The following is a 25,459-nucleotide window of genomic DNA, read 5'->3' on the forward strand; positions in this document are numbered from 1 at the left end:
TGGAGATAAATCATTGCAATTGTTGGTCTTCATCGAGGAATTCAGCTTGCGTTGACTGCGTCCACGCCCTTTGTACACACCAACCCTCCATAAGTGTAATTTCATAAGTGAAGATTGGAAAAAGTAAGTTATACATAAATCTTACATTTACTATACGCCATTCAGAATTCAAATAAAAAAATAATCATAGTAGAAATTAAAAATATATAAAATTCTAGAGAGCAAAAAAGTATAAAACCTATCAAGAAGAATTAATTAATATTGATATATGTTGAAGAAAATTAATGTGAAATGTTAGTTTTAGTAAAAAGTTTCTAAAATGAAAATTCTATATTAGAATAAACAAGGGATCCCAATAAACAATAGTAAAAATGTTTAGTTAGAGGCCATTTGGATTGACTTATAAGCTGCTTATAAGTTGTTTTCAATTTTTTTTGAGTATTTGACTAGCCAATTTAAAGTCATTTTGTGCTTAAAATAAACTCTAATAAATAATTGGATTTATTTGGATAAACTTAAAGTTTATAAGTAAAAAAAAAAGTTGGCCTGCTCATTTTTTTAAAAATTTTAAATATTTTTTAATTTATAAACTGTTTAAAAATAAGTTAATCCAAATATGCTATTAATAAACTGTTTAACGGACAAACCCCAAAAAGATTCTATTTATTTCTTTCTCTTCAAACGCCCCACGAAAGAAGAAAAGCACCAAAACTCCAAAAAGCTACTAACCTTTACAGATCTCCGGTCGGCAATCGCTGTATAATTCCTCCGGCGAACGGAGTTCCGGGATGTCACGAAAGTTCTCGGATAACGGAATCGACGGCGACGATGAGAGGGACGAAGAAGAAGAAGATTCAGAAGAAGACGGAGAAGAGGAAGAAGATGAATATGAGCCAAGGCTCAAGTATCAGAGGATGGGAGGTAGTGTGCAATCGCTTCTTTCAAGCGATGCTGCCACGTGTATTGCAGTCGCCGAGCGAATGGTTGCCCTTGGTACATACAGTGGAGCCGTTCACATTCTAGATTTCCTCGGCAATCAGGTGCTAATTTTTTTCCTTTTTTGCATTGAGTTTTTGTGAATTCATGACTGAGGTTTATGTTACTGTTGTGATGTTTGTTTAACTTTCGTGAATTTATCTGAAAAACATTGATCAGTGGTCAAAATGCGTTTAGGATAACTGCTTTGTTAATTTTAGCTCTGTTTTTATTGATTGTTTGATTTTTTCATTTGAGTAGCTTGAGGACGAGGAAAAATTGGCTTACTCCAATTTCTAGAGGTTATGAGCAGATAGATGCTATTTCAATAGCTAAACCTATAAAATTATTTTTCTTCTTACCAAAGGATGTGACCTAGTTGTCCATGAAGTGGATTCACAACTATGACGTCACTGGCTCAAATCTTGGAGACAAAAACTCTTGGTGATTTCTTTCCATCTATCGTAGCCTTGATAGATAAAGTTACCTGATTTGCTAGGGGAGATGACAAGTATCTACATGAAATTAGTCGAGGAGCGCGCAAAACTCTTGGTGATTTCTTTCCATCTATCGTAGCCTTGATAGATAAAGTTACCTGATTTGCTAGGGGAGATGACAAGTATCCACATGAAATTAGTCGAGGAGCGCGCAAGCTGGCCCTAATATCATGGTTATCAAAAAAGAATTATTTTTCTTCTTTTTTAGGCTTAAATTAACTCTAATGATGTGTGATGCACGCCACTTTTGTGATACACCCGAGGCTAGAAAATGCTAACAAATGGTTTACTTTTTTAGTCTGCAATTTGTGGTGCCATCGATTTATGTAGTTTTAGAATCAGATTCTTAACCTGGAACAATGATCCTTAAAATACTCATCAAGATGAATCCAGCAAAACTACATACATTTTTTGAAAAGTATTCTGGGGGCAGCAAAGTATTACGAGGATTGCTGTGCAGCTGGAGGATAGTTTAACAACTTTCTAGTTACTGGAGAGGGGATTAGACATTTGCGTCTTTGTACTAGTGAGAAACAAATTTTCTTTTTGTTTGCTTTTTCCTTTTTAATCCAGAGAAGCAGCCAGCTTCTCCATCAGAAAAATATAGAAGCAGCCAACATAGAGAGAGGAGAATCAGTACTTTCATGAATATGTAGTCATTCTAATCCCATATCATTTTAGGCTAGATAGAAATATTAGTTAAATTCATAGAATAAAATATGTGGAAGTAAAGCATGCCATAAAAAGTATGAGGGTTGAAAAGCCCGTAGTCTAGATCATATCCCTTTTGGGAAGTACATTGGAGAGGTTGGATTAATTTTTTTTTGAAACTGGTAACTTAGAGAGGTTGGATTAATATGACTACCAAGCTATTCAATCTTATATTTAGGAACAAGTAAAGAAACTACCCTGGTTCAGTATATTCAAAGTTGTATGAACTATCTGATAATTAACTTATGAGTCATATGAAGCTTTAGGAAATGTGGATATATCATAGACTTAGGAATACTAATGGGGCAGTAGCAAACCAGATAAGACACATGCTTGATAGGTCTATAACAGAGGCTATAATTTCGTTATGAAGATTTTTTCGAGAAAGGCAATTTTGTATTCCTCAGCATTAAGGACATGCTGGAGACCTCCGAAAAAATTTCAAATTAAAAAAAAAAAGAAAGAGAGAAAAGAAACGACAGCAACAACAAATAGCATAGAAAATCTACTAAGAGCCCGTTTGGATTGGCTTTAAGTTGGTCAAAACTAACTTAAAGCCCCTTTTTAGCTTTTAGACGTGTTTGCCTAATGCTGACTTTAAGCCATAAAGTTCTTAAAGTCAGTCAAAAATGAAAAGTTAGGATTTCTAACTTTTTTTTTCCAAAGTGCTTAAAGTCATTTTCTTTCACCATGGAAATGACTTTTATATCCCTTATATTTTAACTAAATTCCCAAACTACCTTTTTTAATTCTTTTAACCCTAAAATTCACATCATAAGCACTTTTATCCAAACACTCAACTGCTTATTTATAAAAATAACTTTCAGCACTTCAAAGTTCTAAAAGCACTTCATACATAAAAGTTACTTTTTTTAAGCCCATCCAAACGGGCTCTAACTGTTCAGCCTCCTCTACACCTTCTTATTTACACCAAAATAAAAAATTATGATACAATTTCATTTGATTTTCTTGATGGAATTAAAGGTATCTTCAAAACATCTAGTGTTTCTTTCTCTCCAAATTGACCACCACATGCAAGGTGGTATTATATTCCACCATTTCTTTTGGCTTTTGCTCCCTCCTCTCCTAATCCAGCTACTAAGAAGATCTGCTGTGTGCTCTGGTGTTGTCCACTTAGTTTGTGACAACTGAGAAATAATGTCCAGCAACTAAAAAATGCATCATCTCACCAACTGGTTATGATGAGTAAATCTTTAGATCTGCATGTTGCAGTCAAATAGGACTGTGTTACTTCAGTTTGATAATTAAAGGTTTTGTTGAAAAAAGCATCGTTTAGGATCTCCTTTAGTAGATAACCAAGATGTTTCTCTAATCTCTATTCATAGTAAGGTTCTTGCTCGTTGGTTTAAGTTTTCCTAATCAAGAAGTCACTTGTTTGCTTACTTAAATATTAAAGAAGTTTTGTCTGCTATAGGTTAAAGAGTTTGCTGCTCACACTGCTGCAGTCAACGATCTTTGCTTTGACACAGAAGGTGAATACATTGGAAGCTGTTCTGATGATGGATCTGTCATAATAAATAGTCTTTTTACTAATGAGAGAATGAAATTTGAGTATCATCGGCCAATGAAGGCTGTTGCTTTAGACCCAGATTATGCAAGAAAATCTTCCAGAAGATTTGTGACCGGTGGTTTAGCTGGTAATTTGTATCTTAATGCGAAGAAGTGGATGGGCTATCGGGACCAGGTTTGTCTTTTGTCCATAGTGCTAAGTGCACTTAACTTTTCTCATTGAAGGAACATGAAAAGATTGTGGGAGCTCTTGATTGGTATTCATGCGGGTTTCTTTGGCAGGTTCTGCACTCTGGTGAAGGTCCAATTCATGCAGTGAAGTGGCGGTCTAGTCTCATTGCCTGGGCGAATGATGCAGGAGTTAAAGTTTATGATGCTGCCAATGATCAGCGCATAACTTTCATTGAACGACCTCGTGGAAGTCCACGCCCTGAACTTCTGGTCCCTCATATAGTTTGGCAGGTAGGTTTCAAGGCTGTTGTATAAATCTGTATCCATTGATTATCGTAGTGCGAGATTTGTATGCAATGTAAGACTGCTGCGTTGCTTTAGGTTCCCACCATATTTTGCAAGTGAAACCATAATTGTCTCTTTTCTGTTTCAGTTGTTCCATATGTTGTTACTTCTAATTATTCTGGACAATCCTCATTGTTTTACATTCACATTCAGGATGACAGTCTTTTGGTCATTGGATGGGGAACCTCTGTGAAAATTGCATCAATAAAAACAAACCAGAACAAAGGCGTGAATGGGTCATACAAGTATATAACCATGTCTAGTCTGAATCAGGTGGATATTGTGGCATCCTTTCAAACCAGCTATTTCATTTCAGGAATTGCTCCTTTTGGTGATTCTTTGGTTGTTCTAGCTTATATTCCCGCTGAAGAAGATGGAGAGAAGGAGTTCAGCAGCACTATTCCCTCCAGACAGGTATCTGTTTCCTTCTTTCTGACCTTGGACTTAACTGATCTGCTGAATCAAATGTCAACGCATTTGGACCTTTCTGTTTTATAAATGAGTTATGTTTCTGTCTATGCTTCACTTCTCTGGGAAGTTTACTTATTTTGAGGGAAAATGCTTTGTTGTTATTTGATGCCAAATGGTTCTGCTGGACGTGAATATAAATTGTAGTATCATAATGATCCAGACTGCTGAATGAAGCCTTTTGATGCTATTATGCACTTAGAATTTCCTTCCTTGTTGCACCCAAAGGTGTGATGTAGTGATCAATGAAAGTGGATGCAAAATCTTGGTGACCAGGGTTCAGATTCCAGCAGAAAATAAAAAGACTAGATGATTTTTTCCGTCAGCCTAAATCTTGGTGGCAGAGTTAGAGCCTGTTTGGATTAGCTGAGTTGAAGTAGCTTTTAAGCTCCAAGTGTTGAAAAACACTTTTTAAGTGCTGAAGCTTAATTTATATTGGATACAACAACAACAACAACAACAACAACAACAACCCAGTGAAATTCCACAACGTGGGGTTTGGGGAGGGTAAAGTGTACACAGACCTTACTCCTACCAAGGTAGGACGGCTGTTTCCGAAAGACCCTCGGCTCAATAAAAACATAAAAAGAGGTCAGATAAGGTTAAGAAGTTCAAAGCGATATGGAAAAACAAATAATGAAAAAGTTAACTGATTAATCAAAGGAAAACAATTATTAAGCTAAAATAAGTTGAAAGCTATAAGTTGGACAAACCCAATTATTGCCTTTGGCTTAAAAACACTTAATTAAAAGCTACTCTGAATTTTGCTAGACACTCCAAAAAGCTGAAAAGAACTTAAAAGCAGCTTTTAAGCCCATCCAAACAGACTCTTACTCAATACAAAGCTGGTGGAAGCTAGCAGGTACATGATAACAGGATTCTGAACCGCATGAGAAACAAATACTGAGCCTGTGATGGTCATTGTGGGCAACAAGAAGAGGAGGAAGGGGTGAGGTAGTGGCTTTCGTGAAGTAGGAGGCATAAGGAGAAATATCCGTTACCTAAAACTCAATAGAGAAGTTCTTTAGTGAGGTCTAAGTAATTGCATAATTATCAGATTCCTCTCTATGCTAGATTCACAAGGTCTTTCGGCTACCTATATTAATTTTCACGTCTCTGCGATGCATCAAATCCATATGTTGATTGACATAGTTATGAGATTGTTGAGTTCTTGCCTTCTATATTCCACTCTTGGTTTAAGTTATTCTCTTTCTTAGTGTTCTTTTTTCTTTAAGTTTTTGCAAGAAAGGAAAAAAATTCTTTTCTCATCCACTACATGTCTCCTGTGACCTTGTAAAGTTTTGGTTTGAAATTTGTATACTGCTCCAGATGTTGTGTGTTGCATGACCTTCCTCAACTTTTGGTACATTCTCAAAGCTCTATTCCATTTATGGACTTGGTTGACTGTTGACATTTCTACCTAAGCTGCCTATTCTTGTTCTTGTGAAGAAGACAACATAAACTAGTAGTTCTGATTTTAAATCCAAGAAGGACCAAAGATATAAAGAGTGTTATCTTGGGTTTGGGGGGAGGGGGACAGTAGGGCTGGCGAGGAGTTCATCTGGTAAGAATACTAATTTAGTCTTCTCTAATTAGCAAGGGGATTGTGTTTGTGCGCTTTCGTTTATTTGGATAATCTTTTATAATGCTTATATGATGCATAAATTGAGAGAGTTATGTGCTTAAGTTATAAGTAGAGGGGCTATAAGTTCAAAATTAAATAACAGATGTATTTAGTTCAGATGAATTGTATTGTATTTGGTTGCCTCTACCATATGGCTTTAATGCCATAAGACTCTTTGCTTCTCTCTGTTGAACGTTTCCTAAACTTTTGTTTGCTACCCACTAAATGCTACTGAAATCCTTAGTTATTTTTAATAAGTGTAATTGGTGATAGTTGCTAGGATTTGTGAATTCATCCAACAGGGAAATGCCCAAAGACCAGAAGTGCGTGTTGTGACGTGGAAAAATGATGAGCTCGCTACCGATGCTCTCCCTGTACATGGCTTTGAGCATTACAAGGCAAAAGATTATTCACTTGCACATGCTCCATTTTCAGGTAATCATTCAGTGTTTATAAGTTTTCATCACTTTGTATTCATTTCGCGCACTTAATAGATTTTTACGAGTCAATATAACATAACCATATGATATAGGTAGCAGCTATGCAGGGGGTCAGTGGGCTGCTGGTGATGAACCCTTATACTACATTGTGTCCCCAAAAGATGTGATTATTGCAAAGCCAAGGTTGGTAAAACTCTTTTCTAATTATCTTAAGGTGTCAATTCCTATGTGATTATGCATATATGCACCATGCAAAGTAAGGTTCTTGTATGTTATTTGCTGCATATGGTCTGGTTTTTCTCTTTTTTACTAGGATCAATCTCTTCTGAACAATTAGTGCCCGGTTTTGCACTTTTATTTCAAGTGTAACCCATCATGCATGATGCATATATTCTGTGTTGGACAGTGCCATTTTGGTGATCTGTCTTTCAATTTTACAAGTGAAACTTTGGTGATTTCAGGAAGGCATTCAAGTAACTCCTAATATTATAGTAATTCTAGATTCCAAGCATGTTCATTTACCAAAAAGTCATACATTGTGGAGCTATAATAGGGCTGCAAAGGTGTAAAGCAGAGAGAAGTATATAAATACAGAAGCAGCATATTAAACTGAATTAGGCGGGAGGTAGGTGGTTTGGGAAAGACTAGTGAAGGAGGAGGGGGAAGGGAAGAAGAAAGCTTGAACTTGAGAACAGAGAAGTGTAGGAGTGGAAGAAGATAACCTGAATCAGAAGCATGGTTGCAGTCAAGCAGAAAAGTAGGGAAAAGATGGTGAAGAGAAGAGGAGTTAAGAAGAGAAAAAACTGATTTCTCCCTCTGTAGTAGCCAAACAAAGTTTCATTTGGTATGGAAATGTAGGAAATTCCTGCAAAATGGAGGATACACGTGCTCAGAAATAAAAAAAAGAATACACAAATTAGAAAAATGTATTACACACGTTTAGGCATGTCAATGTCCTAAAAGTGTCTGACCTCATTAAGTACTTTAAGATGGTACCCAAAAAAGCAACTTAATACCTATGTCTGTAGCCTGCAGAGAGATGGATGTTGAAACTTCATTCAGTAACATCTATCTATCCAAAGAATTTTATTTAATCAATAAACATCTATCTATCCAAAGAATGATACTCTCTTCTGTTTAGATACAGGAATGGTGATTGACAGAAATTATTAATTTTATTTTATATTTATTCTATGGTTGATTGTTAGGGACACAGAAGATCATATTAATTGGCTTCTCCAGCATGGATGGCATGAGAAAGCCTTAGAAGCAGTTGAAGCCAATCAGGGAAGGAGTGAGCTCGTTGATGAGGTATTTTGTTTGAATGGGGTTTATCTATATGTGTCTTTTATATATAAAGGATAGGTAGGGCTAGAGCGAAACTTTCTGTGATCAAGCCTCTCTTGCATTTCTATGTTAACTATTTAAAAATATTTCTGACTTAACTTCCTATGTGATGTACTGATCTGCAGGCCTTGTTATCACTGGGATTCTGTCTATTTGTTGTAATAACATAAAAATCTTCGTCTTTTAAGTGCTTCGGTGACTTTTTTTTTTACCTGTGGTACTTCCCATTTATATGCACATACCATTTTCTAATTCTACATGTATAGGAAGTGTATGAAGACATATTTTTTTTGATAACTGAGAAATCTGGGGGCTAGTGGTGCAAGATTCAAAATTTGGTGGTTAATGGTCCAACCCCTCTACTCTTCTCCACTTAAATACCGAGCTTTTGTCTGCATTAGGGTTCGACCCCATGCCATGCACCTAACCCTCACCTGCACTCTTACCACTGGACCAAAGCCCTAGGGGGTTGCAATAAGTTGCTAGTCAAAGGTTTAGACCAATCGCTGATTGTATGGATTATGAAGAGACATTAAGTTTTCATTTTTCTTAATTTACTCACAAAGCCACTTCGTTGTTTCTCCTCTTTCTAACTGACAACTAGTCCAAGATGGTCAAATTTGGTTACCAAATGATAGTTCCATGATATTCCTTTGTAGTCCGCGCTCAAATCAGTTTGTTACTAATCGAGCCTTGCTCTTTTACTCCTTGCACCACAAACGAAAACATTTTATAGTTGTTAAGAATGTGTTTCTGCAATATCCAGTGGCATCTCTATGACCATCTTTTCATATGTGCTCTCTTTATTTCTGTTCCCCTTTGCTTCAGTCTGTTTTTTTTGTGTAACTGAGTAAATTTTTTCTTTTTGGCCTTCCTAAAGAATTATTACCTTAATGCGTTACTTTCAACTTCCCCGATATATATTTCTCTTTGACTCCGAGAATGAGTGACACTATTTCAGGTTTGGATAATGGTCCTTTCTTGACTTTACCCATGCCTCTTAAACGGCATTTCTAAATGCTCAAAGAAAATAGTGTCAAGTATTAGATTAATGATATCGCCTCCAAAAGTTCCCTGGTTTGCTTGGATCAAGTTCAGTACTAATGCTTTGGAAAGATTAAGCTGTTTTGCACCTCCATTACATTTGCAGTGTTTGATTCTATTATTATTATTTAACCCACTTCTGTCCCACGTTTGGTTGGGGAGTTCTTTCATAATTTTGTATCATTGCAATAGCTAGTCCTCTGTGTTTGAGATCATTTATCTGGTTGGAGCGTTCTTTCATAATATTGTATCATTGCAATAGCTAGTCCTCTGTGTTTGAGATCATTTATCTTCCTTCTCTTCTTTCTTGGATGTTCCCAACTTTTACCAGAAAGTGTTTTTTCCTGTGCAGAGCACTTTATGGTGCTCTGCAACTACTCCTATCAATAAGATAAGTTTCTAAGTTATTGTATGTAACCCTTATCTTCTCTCTGTTTCTGCGTGATGGTCTGAGTTGTATATCTCCAATGTATTGGATAATAATAAAAATTGCTTGACATAACTCGCTTACATACATGGCTAGTTTCCATATTGAGTTTATGCTTGATTATTCTTTTTGATCATGTTTCTAAAATTTGGACGTCCAGTAACAAGATACTCATTAAAGCATTTTACACACACAAAAATTGTCTACTCAAATCAGGTGGGTTCAAGATACCTCGATCATCTGATTGTGGAAAGGAAGTATGGTGAAGCGGCATCTCTATGTCCAAAATTGTTGCGAGGATCAGCTTCCGCATGGGAAAGGTATAGATATCCTTAAAATGATGAAATATCTTGGAAATATACTTTTAGTTATTGAAGTGCAACCGGTTGTTTTTACCAGATGGGTTTTCCATTTTGCACATCTGCGCCAACTCCCCGTGTTGGTCCCGTACATCCCAACAGAAAATCCAAGATTGCGTGATACAGCTTATGAGGTCTGCACTTTTCTACTGTGTCCAGTTGTTTCTTGAATGACTTCTTATACACACCCAAAGAGAGTCAACAACTGAATCATTCCTTATCAAAAAAAAGGGTCAACAACTAAATCATTTGTAATTTAGGTAGCTCTTGTTGCTTTGACAACAAATCCATCTTTCCACAAGGATCTCGTAACAACTGTCAAATCCTGGCCCCCTGGCATTTATTCTACATCACCTGTTATCTCAGCTATAGAATCTCAGCTTAATACCTCATCTATGACTGATCACCTCAAAGAGGTAAGTGCAAAGGAGTTATAGTTCATGTGTTATGTTTTACATATGCTTTTCTTGGGTATATTTATTTATTGTGCTACTTTAACATGTAGGCACTAGCAGAATTATATGTGCTTGATGGACAACATGATAAAGCTTTTGCTCTTTATGCGGATGTAAGTTCTGTGCTGTATTAAATTTATTACCCTTGAGGAGGATGTTGACTATTGTGTGTTAAGAAGTTGACATCTTTCGCTCTTTGTGCAATTGTTTATGCTTCCAGCTTATGAAGCCGGATCTATTTGACTTCATTGAAAAGCATAATTTGCATGATGCTGTGTGTGAAAAGGTACGGTTGTACATTACACTGGCTGAATTTGTTATGTAACTGTCTTGTATATTATATTGAGAAAGATGTAATTCAGCTCTAATGGAAAATAAAATCTTATCTTTTTTATTTTTTCTGTTCTGTTTTTTCTTTTGGTCAATTGACGCGTTACTATTTCTAGGAGGAAATAAATCCTGTTTTTGTCTTCTTGATATTCTGAAACAAGACGTAAGAGACTTTAAGGACATAATCATAGGTTAGATAATATGCTTCTACAACTGCTTCACTTATGATTGTCTAATTATCCTGGACTGACAGGTTGTCCAACTAATGATGGTTGACAGCAAGCGTGCCATACCTTTGTTGATCCAGCATAGAGACCTAATACACCCACCCGAAGTGGTGTCACAACTTATGGCTGCAAAGACTGTGTGTGACCATCGGTACCTTTTGCATTTGTATCTTCATTCACTATTTGAAGTGAATCCTCATGCTGGACGGGATTACCATGACATTCAGGTTTGTATAGAATCACCCTGGGAGCTTTCACTTTAAAGTTTATTTTGAGGTAATTTCTAGGTGAGGTCTATGTGACATGGCAATGCATCCTCTATGATGAGAATTATGCTGTTGCTCATGTTTCTTGGGTTAAATATTTTGGTTTTGAAATTTTAGTATGCAGTGTTTTTCTGTTCATGTGGCACCCTTATTCCATTTTGTGCCTCTTGACAATTTGTTTGTTCTATTAATAAGTTAACATTTCCATATGGTAACTCAAGGACACTAACCCTTGGCAAACTCTAAATTGGTAAGATGGGTCCAAACCAATTTGAAGTTACTGAACCTGTAAAAATGTTGATGCATTACATTGATGCTATTGTTCAGCTACGTTGAACATACAAATTTACTTGTTTGTCGATAATTGTATAAATCTTCAATAACTCGAGAAAGAGCTGCTCCATTAACTAGCCCTGCCTAATGCTTATAAATTTCTTTATCCTGAAACACCTTTCCCCAGTGTTCCACGTTATAACTTTCGTTGTTGATTGTGCTCTCATCCATCCGCGGCACACGGTGGATTCAGCAATATGATGTCTTTATCTTTTGGGAAACTTAAGTATCTCCTATGTTTGATTCCTTCATTTATCTTGGTGTACCCATGTCAGACTGGGGTGACATGGGTGTGTTTAATCGGTATGGATTCTTAAAAATACGCACAAATTTTAACATGTACATGTCTCAAATACTTACTGGTATCAAATATACCTATAGATGAGTCCATGAAACATCGAGTATCTCTAGACTCTAATTGATCAGGCTAAAAAACAAAAGTGGCGTCTTTCATGTTCCATCAGAGAAACATAACATTTAACTAGCCTAGAAGATATAATTTTGGAAGTGACAAGACAAGTATTTCCTTATGCCTTAAGGTTTTTATGCCCCATTTTTGTGTTTTTTGTCTATTATGTCCATGCTTTCTAATGCATATGCATTTACTTGGTGTATGGATGCCTTTGTTTTGTTTATTTAATTCTTAAATTTTGTGGATTCTATACTGGCGTCCACTGATTTTAGTTACTCCTTGTTTATGATTTTCATAGGTCGAGCTTTATGCTGAATATGATCCAAAGATGATGCTTCCCTTTCTCAGAAGTAGCCAGCATTATACACTTGAGAAGGTTTTTGTGAATGAATGAATGACAAGTACCGGTCTCTGGCTTATTTGTTCTTCTTATTGACCTTCTCTTCTTTAATGAACTACGGTAGGCTTATGATATCTGTGTGAAGAGAGATTTATTAACGGAGCAAGTTTTCATCCTTGGAAGAATGGGGAATGCAAAGCAGGCCCTTGCTGTTATAATAAATAGAGTGGGAGATATAAAAGAGGTGGGTTCTTGCTGATTTGTAGTCTTAATATTGCTTTTTTAAATTTGGAGTTCAACAGACTTGCCTTATAAGTTATAACTACTCACATGCAGGCCATAGAATTTGTAAGCATGCAACATGATGATGAACTCTGGGATGAGCTGATTAAGCAATGTCTTAATAAGCCTGAAATGGTAAAGCATCACCTTCTTTGTTCCCCTCTTTGTTAGAGCACAGTAGACTGTATGAACATTGTTTTAATGTTTTCCGTTTTGGATTAAGTTGCCTTATTTTTTATTTACAGGTTGGTGTATTGTTAGAGCATACTGTAGGGAATCTTGATCCCTTATATATTGTAAATATGTTGCCCAATGGCTTGAAAATACCTCGGTAAGTTTGTTGATTAAGTAAACTCTCACATTTTCATAGGTATGACGCTTAAACAAGATACATAAAGTTCTTTGCTTTTATTCTTTTGGCACAAAATATTTTTATTGCTGGCAAGTCTTCTTGAATAGTGAAATAGGAGGAGGTAATATAATTGTGACTTGACCTGATATTGCTTTTCCATGAGCATCATAAGTTAATTTCTAGATTCTTTGCGACATTTATTGGATGTTGTGGTCAGTATTTATTATGTAATGAGTTAGTCAGATTGGGTTTGAAATTTATGATGCCAAGTGCCGTTAGTTAGAGCCCGTTTGGATGGGCTTAAAAAAGTGACTTTTATGTATGAAGTGCTTTTAGAATTTTTAAGTGCTGAAAGTTATTTTTATAAATAAGCAGTTGAGTGTTTGGATAAAAGTGTTTATGCTGAAAATAAGTTGTTGATGTGTTTGGCAAAGAAATGTTGTTAAGCACTTATTTTCTGTCAAAATGACTGAAATACCTTTAAAGCTGTTAACACCATAATAAATTGATTTAAAAGATTTTTAAACTCTAAAGTTGATTTAAATCAAAAGTATTTTATATTAAGCCAATAAAAAAGACCATTTCCCAATTTAGGGGGATTACAAACAATACCCAAGACTTTCTTGGTGAGTACTCCCGTTCCTACCATAACTATATCACACCAGCCACAACAAACAAACCATAAAAATTAAGTTTTTGACTGAAAAAGTAAATGAATAAACCCTAGTTTCTACAAAACCATCTAACTGAGAAAAAACTATGCCGAAATCTCGAATTATTTAAACACATAGAGAGTTGATTTAGATACCATATTCACTGCGAGGACGTTTTGCAACGAGAGGAGTAAGAGCCGCCGGCGCCTGCTGCCCACCGCTGGTGTACTTTGAGAATTTAGCTGAGAGGGTACTTTGGGAATTAAAATAAAATATAAGGGATATAAAAGTAATTTTCATGGTCAACCAAAATGGCTTTAAGCCCTCCAAAAAAAAGTTAGGATTTCCAACTTTTTATTTTTGGGTGACTTTAAGAACTTTATGGATTAAATTTAGTATTTTAAGTTGGTAGCCAAACACCACAATAAGCTAAAAAGAGCTTATAAGTTGGTTTGACCAACTTATAAGCCCATCCAAACGGGCTCTTAATCTTGAATCTCTTTGCACATATCTGAATGTTTTGCCGTATTGCATTCCATTTTGCAGTCTGAGGGATCGTTTGGTCAAAATTGTCACCGACTACAGAACAGAAACTTCTCTTAGACATGGATGTAATGACATACTCAAGGTACATTATTTGTGAGCCTACCTTCCATGGTATTTTACAGAAGATATGCATTTGTTTGCAAGTTGTGATGAAGTAATTCCCTTAACGATTTAATTTCACTGCCAGGCTGATTGTGTCAACCTGCTAGTCAAATACTACAAGGAAGCAAAGCGTGCAATATGTTTGAGCGAGGACGTTGATCAAGCACGCTCCAAAAGAAATGAGCAGAGGGCTTCACATTTAGGAGAGAGAGTCATGAGTATGAAATCCATGGAGGTCAAGTCAAAAACCAGAGGAGGTGGAAGGTGTTGCATATGTTTTGATCCGTTTTCTCTACAGAACGTATCTATTATTGCCTTCTTTTGTTGTCATGCCTACCATACAACTTGTCTCATGGAGTCTACAATTTCTATTGGTGGCGATAAGAAAGAGACTGGGGTTTCTTCCAAGGGGATTAATTCATATTATGAATTTGATAATGGTATTGATGACGAAGATGACGACGACGACGATGACGACGAAGATGCTTCTTCAGGTACCCCTCGGATGCGTTGTATTCTCTGTACTACAGCTGCAGGTTGACTATCTGTTGTTTTTTCCGTTTGTTTGTGGTGTACCATAGTTTTGTTTGGTGTGTGCATATATCATGAGCATGTGTTATTATTTATTAGATAGATACTGTTTTCTAATGTTAGGAAATTGTTCTGTATTTATTGATCCGAGTCAAATTCTCTGCTATCCCTTCAATTATTAGGGACGGCTTAACGCATAAAATTCTACAGATTACTTGTAAGGTGCTGTTCTTTTTGGTTTAATAATTCACATTTCTTCGTCTTCGTCTTCATCTCCTCCCTCTCCTCTTTTTCGGTTTTTGACATTTAACTTTGTGAAAACTGATTATGAAGCTAACCATATCGTTGACAGAACAGTACGAAAACGCAGTGCTAGTAGTAATGAAGTTGAATACTAAATAAAATTCCTACCTTCGGTGTTCATTGGTATTATTGGTCATATGTATGTTTGGTACGAAGGAAAATATTTTTTTTTATCCATTTACAGGAATCACATGATCATCGGAGAATCATGTCATTCCCGTCACATATAGCCATCAGAGTCTCAAGGGGCTAACAAGCGACTATAGTGCTTATGGTTGTGGGTGTGGTAGCTTCGAGCTTCCCGGGTCTTGCTCGTCATTTTTCCCTTTACTGACCTCTTTTAATTGACTATTTCTTTTGGGAAACATACACAAAATAGATTCAATTTTAAAACTATTTATTCAAATTGGATCCAATCCAAACTATTTACATATCTATTATTCAAACTATTTATCCTCTTACCTCACTTTTTCTTTTCTTATTTTGCGCATGACGTCAACTTGATGCCAGCACCATTGCAATGAATGAATCCTCTGTAATACTCCATTGGTATATCGATACCATATCGGTATCATATAAGACTGATTTTAATTTTTTGTGATACTCCATCGGTATATTGATACCCTAACGGTATCATATAAGATTGAATTATTTTAAAAAAATAAAAATAAAATAATTAAGAGAAAATTATTAAAGTCACAATCTTATTTATTAAATTTTAAATTAGTAGAAAATATTTATTTGTGATATTTCGTCGGTATATTGATATCATATCGGTATCATATAGTACTGCGTTTAATTCTTTATGATACTTCGTCGGTATATTGATATCCTAATAATATTATATAGGGTAGATGTTGACGTATTTTAAAATAAATTTGTGTTATTTTAAAATAAAAAGAGAATGTGAAAGTAATGACTCATTTAAGAGTAAATATTTTCCTTCAAGTGAAAGCCCATTTCTTTTCTCTGCTACACCTATCCATTCACCAATTGACATCCATAGCGGCTCATATTTAGTTTTTGTCACGAGAAAAGGGAACATTACCATATATTTTTTAAAAATAATTTATTCAGAAGTTCATATCTGACGTGGAAGATGGAAATACCATTTATTTATCACTATCCTAAATTGGAGTTTCTTTTATAGTACAAAGATGAAATTGGGGAGGTGCAACATGTTTTTGAGTAAAATTCAATATAAGGCCACACAAAAATACAAATGTGAAAGGCAATTTGGCCTTTTAGGAATATGTTGTCAACCACCACGTGTATACATAATATGGTCAAATATTAAAGGTGGTTAAGATGCACATTGTAATCCAACCCCCGGCTAGTATGGGGATGAGTGTATATATTGAGTCAAATTTCTTTACAAAAAGACGTCTTTAAAAGGGAAAAAAACATTTGCAAGGAAAATTATTTACAAGTAATTATTCCTTTACTTTTATATTTTTTTATTTTTAACTACTAATTTACGTTTATTAATTGATATTATCAGATTATATATATATATATACTCTGATGGTATTAAAAAAAATAGAGAACACTACTTAGTTACTTCTTGATACCATTAGAGTATATATAATAGACAGTGTTTCAATAAAAAGACTATCAACTTACTGTTTGATACCATTAAAGAGATAACCATCAAAGTATATAAATATATCAGTATATAGATACTATCAGAGTATATATATTCTGATGATCAAAGATGAAAAAATAGTGGTTCAGTGAACAGAACAAGGGGCAGACGGGTAAATAATTTGGGTCGTGGGTCCAACACGGATAAATAGTTTGTGTTGAATTCAAGTTAGATAAATACTTTGCCTAATGGGTTCAATTTGTGTAGAAAACATATAATATAACATGGAAAATTAGTTTAGGTTTGTTAATTAAGAAGAGATTATTAATAAAATTAACAGTATTGGCCTCCTAAGGGTTGATCAATGCAATAAGAAATAAGTGCCATTTAATTACATCTGCCATTCACAATAGTAAGTTTTATTTTTGTATTACAGTTAAATCTCCTTATAATATTCATTTTTTATAATAATTGTTTTTTTTAATTTTTTTTTCATATTATATTTTACCTCTTAATAAAAATATTATTTGTTTATAATAACAATGAATTTCATTATATTGACAAACTTTTTGTCAAATCACTATAATTCTGATAATTCTGATTGATTTAAAGAAATTTCTCACTTGAATTTTTAGTCATTTATTTTCATATTTAATTAAGAAGAGTGATTATTAATGATGTGCAGTATTTTTTTATCAATGACTATCAATGTAATAAGTGCCATTTAATCACATCTGTCCTTCAAACAATTGTAAATTTTATTTTTGTATAACAGTTAATCTCCCCATAACATTTATTTTTTATTATGATAATTGTTTTTTTATAAAAAATTCATATTATGTTTTACCTCCTAATAAAAATAATATTTATTTATATAACAATGACCCTCATTATAAACTTTGATGAGAGTGGTTAAAGTTCCAACGTCTAAATATTTGATTTTGTATTAATACTAGGCCGTATGTTTGTTAATATTATAACAATAAATATGAATTATTTGTGTAATTATATACTTCGGTGCAATATTTAATATTTTGGTATTTTATTTATAAATATCAAATATCATTTCAAATATAAAAAAATTTAAAAATATATATCATATACCATATTAAATATCATAATATTGAAATTACGGCTCCAAAAAAATCTGATTTAATATGATAATTCAATATCTACTGTATTACACCCACCCCTAATCTAGATGGAGGACCATGCAAGCATTTAAAGATAATAAATTCAGTCAACATATAATAAATACTAAATTTACAAGTTTAACTAATTGGTCATTTAAAGATTTTACAAGTATTGCTATATTTGGAAAATTTTCAGAAAATCTATGTCAAAATATTATCCCAAATTAAAAAGAAAGTGGTGGCTGAGTGAAATGTAGGTTGTAAATATTTGTACTTATCTTTGTATATGACTATTTGGTTAAGGCTGTAATTATCTTTTCTGTGACTATTTGGTTTAAGTATATATATCCAAGGGATGTTAATTCCTTGATGGTCCCACATTTTTTTTTATAATCATGATGTTGTGATCAATTTACGTGCAGTTCGATAAGTTTTATGAGATACTCGTTATCTTCCACAAATACATATATTGGATAACTTTATTCATAATATAATATTCTCCCTCTATATTAAGTACTTTTTCCGTTTATTTTTACTTGTCCAACTTTATTTGTCTAGTTTGGAAAATCAAGACTTAATGTATCATTTTGCGTTTATTTTACTCTTGCTATTAAATATTATTCATTTTTCAATATTTAGATGACTTATAATTAATAGGTGTGCTATAGTAAAATTACCTTTCTATTTATTGTTTCTTAAGGAGTGTGCGGTGTTCCAAATCAAACATCAACAAGTAAAGATGGACGGAGGGAGTAACACTTTTTCTATTTCAATTAATGTAGCGGTGTTTGACTGAACACAAAGCTTAAAAAAAAAAAAAAAGACTTTCGAAACTTGTAATCTAAATATAATATGATCTTTACGCAAATAGTCGGTCAGATTCGTTATATTACTTTTCTTAGCCAATATACATAAATTAAGCACCGATTATATATATATATATATATATATATATATATATATATATATATATATATATAGATAGATAGATAGATAGATAGATAGATATATGTTTATACATATCATATATATATATATATATATTATATTATACGTATTATACATTCACCAAACTTTTTTTAATTTGAGCGACTGAATGAACGTTGAATATTTAATTGCAGCCACAGTCACTTTAAATGCAACTATACACTATGAAATGTTTGAATGGTAGATGCAAAAAAGCTCAACGTGACATTTACTTGCAAATTAAATACCTACCAAGTCCCTAAGTCCACTTTTTTTAAATTTTATTTACAACTTCTCATTCATCTTTCTTCTACTTCATTCTTTCTATCATATATATATTAAGAAATTGTGAGGTTGAAAATAAGTAGTATTAAAACTATATGTTATAATCTTTATATTACCTTTGATATTAATCATGGTGTTACTACTTACTAGTGAGTTGTTTGCAGCAACTATAATATATATCATATTACATATTATTATTTCAAAATTAATAGCCACCCTCCGGGAGCGGAGGTGGCGGCTACCGCCAGGTCCAACGGGGTTTCCGGTGATCGGAGCACTTCCACTTTTAGGTTCTATGCCACATGTTGCACTTGCAAAAATGGCCAAAAAATATGGACCTATTATGTATTTAAAAGTTGGTACATGTGGTATGGTTGTTGCTTCTACCCCTAATGCTGCTAAAGCTTTCTTGAAAACACTTGATATTAATTTCTCCAATCGTCCACCAAATGCAGGTAAATATTAGTACTAATTTGTAATATTATAAAATTATATATAGTAGAGAAAATTAAATGAATCCATATGGTTTGTGGTATTTGAGTTCTTATAGGTAAAAGCATTAATGTTGATTAAGTTTTGATGTATTATTCATCTTTTAGAATAGTGTTTAAGTTATTTCTGTGAAACGTATAAGTTATACGTTCGAGTCGTGAAATCATTTGAGTCGGAGTAGAAAGCCTATGTCATACTCTATTGCGATGCGGTCCTTTATCGCATTCGATATGAATATGAGATGTTTCATCGATCAACTAGCTTTTGTCCATATTTCAGTGTAATGATTGATATAGCTTTTCAGCACACAATAAATTCATCTGAACTCAATATTTTTACATAAAACTTTTATATATGAAAAGAACTAAGATGTCAACAAGTATTAGATCTGAACCCCATATTTTAAAAACATATGAAATTTTTAAATCATGGATTTGTCGTTGTTCTAGAACTACTTTCTAGGAGATAAAGTCTTATGTAGATGTAAGTTTAGAATTAGCTTTTTGAACATCTAAATACCTCATTTTATTTCTCATTTAAGGGTATCAAGAGAAGTTGGGAAAAATAATATTCTCACAAAATCTTCTAGCAATTAATCTAGTGTACTTTTGTTGATCCTCTAAATTAGGTGCCACACATTTGGCCTATAATGCCCAAGACATGGTTTTTGCACCCTATGGACCTCGTTGGAAGTTGCTACGGAAATTGAGCAACTTACACATGCTAGGTGGGAAAGCCTTAGAAGATTGGGCTAATGTCCGCGCCAATGAGCTAGGCCACATGCTAAAATCGATGCTCGACGCTAGCCGGGAGGGCGAACGCGTGGTGGTGGCGGATATGTTGTCGTTCGCGATGGCAAACATGATTGGTCAAGTGATATTAAGTAAGAGAGTGTTTGTGGAAAAAGGGGCGGAGGTCAATGAATTTAAGAACATGGTCGTGGAATTGATGACAGTAGCAGGATATTTTAATATTGGTGATTTTATTCCTAAATTAGCTTGGATGGATTTACAAGGGATTGAAAAAGGGATGAAAAGTTTGCACAAAAAGTTTGATGATTTATTGACAAAAATGTTGGATGAACATGAAGCAACTAGTTATGAAAGAAAAGGGAAACCTGATTTTCTTGATGTTGTTATGGCAAATAGGGATAATTCTGAAGGAGAAAAGCTCAGTACAACAAATATCAAAGCACTTTTATTGGTATGTATCTTTTAAATATTAGTAATCTATGCCATTTAGATTTTATTGAAAGGCATGTTGGTCGAACTCTTTGAAAATTTCACAGTGTGTTGGATTTTCTAAAATTGTTCTATTTTTGGAGGATTTAACATGAGTGTGATAACAGTTTTGGAAAGTTCGAACAACATATATACCTTGAAAATAACCTTAATTGAAAAATAGGTAAAATTAAAAGTATGTTATTTGGACTTTTCAAAAATTCTATTTGATGTGTGTTGGATATATCCTCAAAAAATTGTGCATTTTTAGAGAAACTAACATGAGTACGATAACATTCTCCTAGCAACATAAACCAAGTGTGTGTTTCATAGCTTGGCCACATATCAATACTCTCTCTCATTAAATAAATGATTTTAAGTACTTTTTATTTTCTATGTTGCTCGCTCTCTTAAAATATTGTCACACTCATATTGAATTTTTCAAAAATACACTAAAGGATCTAATATGTGCTCGACAATCTTTTTAAAGAGCTCTCTTTTGCATAAGTTTATTCACTACCAAACAAAAAAGATCAGGAATTAAATGGACAACTTATGTCGCCAAAAAAAATTCATCGCTAATCCGATTTAGTTATGGATTAGCCATGGAATATCAAATGACAATGTTAGCATGAACTATTTAATGACATATTAGCAACAAATTTCGTAGCAAATTTCTATTCTTTTAGTGATTATTGTCACAAAATGGTAAGGTTAATATTAACTACATTCTTTCCTTTTGTAATTAATATTCTGACATATTTTTCTTTTGACAAAATTTTGTTACAGAATTTGTTCACAGCTGGTACAGACACTTCATCAAGTGCAGTAGAATGGGCACTTGCTGAAATGATGAAAAATCCCCAAATTTTCCAAAAAGCACAACAAGAAATGGACCAAATAATTGGCAAAAATAGACGTTTAATTGAATCTGATATTCCAAATCTCCCTTATTTACGTGCAATTTGCAAAGAAACATTTCGAAAACACCCTTCAACGCCACTAAATCTCCCTCGGATGTCGAGCGAGCCGTGCACGGTCGATGGTTACTACATACCAAAAAATACTAGGCTCAGCGTCAACATATGGGCGATTGGACGAGATCCTGACGTGTGGGAGAATCCGTTCGAGTTCAATCCCGAGAGGTTTCTGAGCGGAAAAAACACAAAGATTGAACCTCGAGGGAATGATTTCGAGTTAATTCCATTTGGTGCAGGACGAAGGATTTGCGCGGGGACAAGGATGGGAATAGTGATGGTGGAGTATATATTGGGAACTTTGGTTCATTCATTTGATTGGAAATTACCAAATGGTGTTATTGATATTAATATGGAAGAATCTTTTGGATTAGCTTTGCAAAAAGCCGTCCCTCTTGAAGCTATGGTTACTCCAAGGTTACCTTTGGATGTTTATCTTTGCTGATCTAGCGAGTCTTTCTAACTCGCCTATAGTGCAACATGTCTGTTGAAGACTGTCACATAAGAAACTCAGCTATTAACTACATATAAAAATATTGATAATGCTATATCCCCAAAGGATATGTTTTGTAATTTGTTTGGCTTTCTTCTAATAAATTTTTATGCTTGTGGATTTTTTTTCTTGATAATGGAATTCTAGCCCTTAAGTCTTTGATTTATTTCAAAATATTCAAAAGAATTTTTTCTTAATATAAAGGAGGATTACAAGTTTGAATATTAATTCAAGTGGCGTATTTAAAAAAGGTCAAATCGTCAGGTTAGAAAAAGGTCGGTGAGCCCGATTTTCAAGCCCGCCTTTAAGTATTATTGGGCTACACAATGTGGCCACAATCTATTGTTTGGCCCAATATGGTGACCTCAATTTTTCAAGCCCACATTGTAATATTGGGCCACAAATTCTGACCCACATCTATCATTATGGACCCAAAATGGTGATCTCAATTCTCAAGCCCACTTAGATGAAGAAGCACTTTTTGAGTTAAGCAATCTCTCTGGGCTTCTTAAGCATCACCCCCCACCCCCAAAACAGAATATAGACCCATCAAAAATTAAATTTAGATAAAAAAAATGGATGAGATAATTTTTAGTCTGATATTATGCGTGTACCATGAGGTAGATGTTCACGATAATGAAATATATACAATAATTTATGATAATCTTAGTTAAACATGTAATAATTCTTGTATATATTTCCAATTAGGTTGAATAATTATTACGTGTTTTAATTCGATTACTCGTTATATATGCAATTAGTTTAAATTAACGTGTGAATTCCTTCACAAACTATATATGTTGGTTTTTTGGTGTTACATCACAAAGATAACAATATTTGAAAAAATGGAAAAGTCACGATTCTAGAATTATACCTAGATCCAGATTAATTTGATACATACATTATTGGTCCTTGCCATATTCAAAAGGAATATTTAGGTCGTGGACAAAGGTATCTATCTGGTTGATGAGAATTTTTGATGATCAGTAACGTGAATCGTGGTTACTATAGATCCGCTTTTGGTGAGAATAAAATTATAATTTTCCTAAACTAATATTTATATGATCGATAACAACCATATATAATTTGAAGTAAACACTGAAGTTTTTATGAAATGATTGCTTGAAACTTTGCTTCATTGCTAAGCTTAGGAACAATTTTTCAGGCATGACTTAGACAACATTCTATCAAATGATTAAATTTTTTAGCAATGTTGCCTTTTTTTTTTATAAAACAAATAAATTGATTAAAATCTGCAAGTTTTTTTTCCTTCTATGATGAATGTTCCAAATATATTTTTGGAAAATCCCTTCCAGTCAAAATTTTGAAAAACTCAACCAAACAAGCAACATTTTGCAAATCTTTTTTTCAAAAGAACTTCTTACAAAATAAATGAATCGTGAACTCAGTTATTATTGTATATATTAACTTAACTTTATTGTAAGAACTTTGTAAATTTTAAATTCTGAATTCGCTTCTATTCTTTGTAGTCCAAAGAGGTACAATATGTTTTTATTTGTCTAAATTACATATATAACGTGCGATATTTAAATTCTGAATCGGTCACTATTTATTTGTTGTGATTCTAAAGCAACAGTGACTTCCATTAGAATTCTAATTTTTTAGTAAGGCCCTCTATGCTTTGAATTTATTAATGTGTATAGTGCGCACGTTATTAGACCATCAATTCCAACTTTTGTTATTTTCTATAAACGTGCTTTGTTTTGGTCCAAAGATGTATGATATTATTTCAATTGCAACTTTGGAAGAATGCTTTGATAAAGATTGAAATATATGTATCATTATTTTAAAGTTCTTACATCATCACTATTAGTCAAGACGACTTCGAAATGAGTTAAACTATGTTTAACGAATGGTTCAGCCACTTCGTAGGGCCTATGAGCTAGCAGTGGTGAATGAAGCTGATTCAATTGAAATTATTGAACTAAATAAAATATTAAAGAGTTTTATTTGTAATACAAATCCAAATAATTATTTTTCTAATATTTTGTTATGGGGCATGCAATTTTTTTAAATTTATTTTTAGTTTTCCACTCGATGTCCGGAGTTCATGGAGCCCGATTAAATTCAGATCGTGCACTGCAGGGCCCATTCGGGGGTGACACTTTCAACATGATTTTTTCATACCTAGGGTTTGAACCCGAGATTTCTGGTTAAGGGTGAAACAATTTCACCACTACATCACAATCCATGTTGGTGAGGCATGCAATTTAATTTAATGCAAAATGTAGAATTTTATTAGACTTGAGATGCTGCAAATTCTCTTGAAGGAGAGATGTGCCTTCTAGAATGCATGCAGAATTTTATCAGACTTGAGCTGCCTTGAATTCTCTTGAAGGAGAGATGTTGCTACTAGAATACATGCAGAATTTTATGAGACTTGAGGTGCCGCAAATTCTCTTGAAGGAGAGATGTGCCTTCTAGAATGCGCACACACACACACACATATATATATATATATATAACGTTAAATTAGTTAATATTAATTATTAATTAAATTTGTATTGTTTGTTCTCAATAAAGATAAATTTATATATTTAAATACTAGAAAATAAACGAACTGTTATAAAATAAATTAACTTAGCAATTTAATAAGAAAAAGAGATAGTAAGAGAATGAGAGAATTTCTTGTGTTTCTTTTCATTCTGCGCTGTCTTATTTATATGAAGAAGATAATAATTGAGAGAGGGGACACCACGTGAAGGGAGGAAAAGAAAAGAAAAAGAAGTAGAGGAAAAAATGAAAAATGAAAAGTAAAAGAAGAAAGGGACATCCTGAAAGGGACATTCACTTTCTTTTACAACACTCCCCCTTGGATGTCCATAAATAAAAATTCTAGTGAAAAAACAAATATATATAGTTATTCTGAACCCCCATAGATGTCGTGCCTCATTAAAACCTTACTAGGAAAAACTCAGTAAAAAAAGCCTAATTAAGGAAAAAAAATACACAAATCTGGTAATACGTCTTGATTGCTGGCTCATTAAAAACTTTACCAGAAAACTCAGTGGTACAAAACCATGGTTTAGGGAAAAAGAGTACAACACGTATTTTACTCCTCCTGATGAAAACTTCATTTGATATTTTGGAGACGGTGTATTCCAACCTTATACATTAGCTTCTCAAAAGTTGATGTTGGTAATGCCTTTGTGAATAAATCTGCAAGATTATCACTTGAACGAACTTCTTGTACATCAATATCATCATTCTTCTGGAG

The 25,459-nt window shown here is 33.7% G+C and overlaps 2 protein-coding genes across 2 annotated transcripts; both read left to right on the top strand.

The window, feature by feature from the left end:
- The first annotated feature begins 651 nt into the window (after window positions 1-651).
- LOC129902339 (vacuolar protein sorting-associated protein 41 homolog) lies at window positions 652-15,031 on the top strand. The gene is made up of 19 exons (XM_055977556.1): window positions 652-1,040; window positions 3,619-3,888; window positions 3,996-4,175; window positions 4,383-4,643; window positions 6,624-6,756; window positions 6,854-6,944; window positions 7,970-8,072; window positions 9,796-9,899; window positions 9,979-10,072; window positions 10,199-10,354; window positions 10,444-10,506; window positions 10,614-10,679; window positions 10,977-11,177; window positions 12,260-12,337; window positions 12,426-12,545; window positions 12,638-12,718; window positions 12,829-12,914; window positions 14,135-14,216; window positions 14,322-15,031. Exons 1-19 carry the CDS (start codon window positions 789-791, stop codon window positions 14,775-14,777), a joined length of 2,877 nt encoding a protein of 958 aa, XP_055833531.1. The 5' UTR covers window positions 652-788; the 3' UTR covers window positions 14,778-15,031.
- Window positions 15,032-19,086: 4,055 nt separating this feature from the next.
- Window positions 19,087-22,353, top strand: LOC129904207 (flavonoid 3',5'-hydroxylase). Its single transcript, XM_055979745.1, has 3 exons — window positions 19,087-19,494; window positions 20,160-20,734; window positions 21,541-22,353. The coding sequence occupies exons 1-3, from the start codon at window positions 19,170-19,172 to the stop codon at window positions 22,171-22,173; spliced, it is 1,533 nt and encodes a 510-aa protein (XP_055835720.1). The 5' UTR covers window positions 19,087-19,169; the 3' UTR covers window positions 22,174-22,353.
- Window positions 22,354-25,459: the final 3,106 nt, after the last annotated feature.

Source organism: Solanum dulcamara, chromosome 9 (assembly GCF_947179165.1).
Source record: "Solanum dulcamara chromosome 9, daSolDulc1.2, whole genome shotgun sequence".
Taxonomy (NCBI): domain Eukaryota; kingdom Viridiplantae; phylum Streptophyta; class Magnoliopsida; order Solanales; family Solanaceae; genus Solanum; species Solanum dulcamara.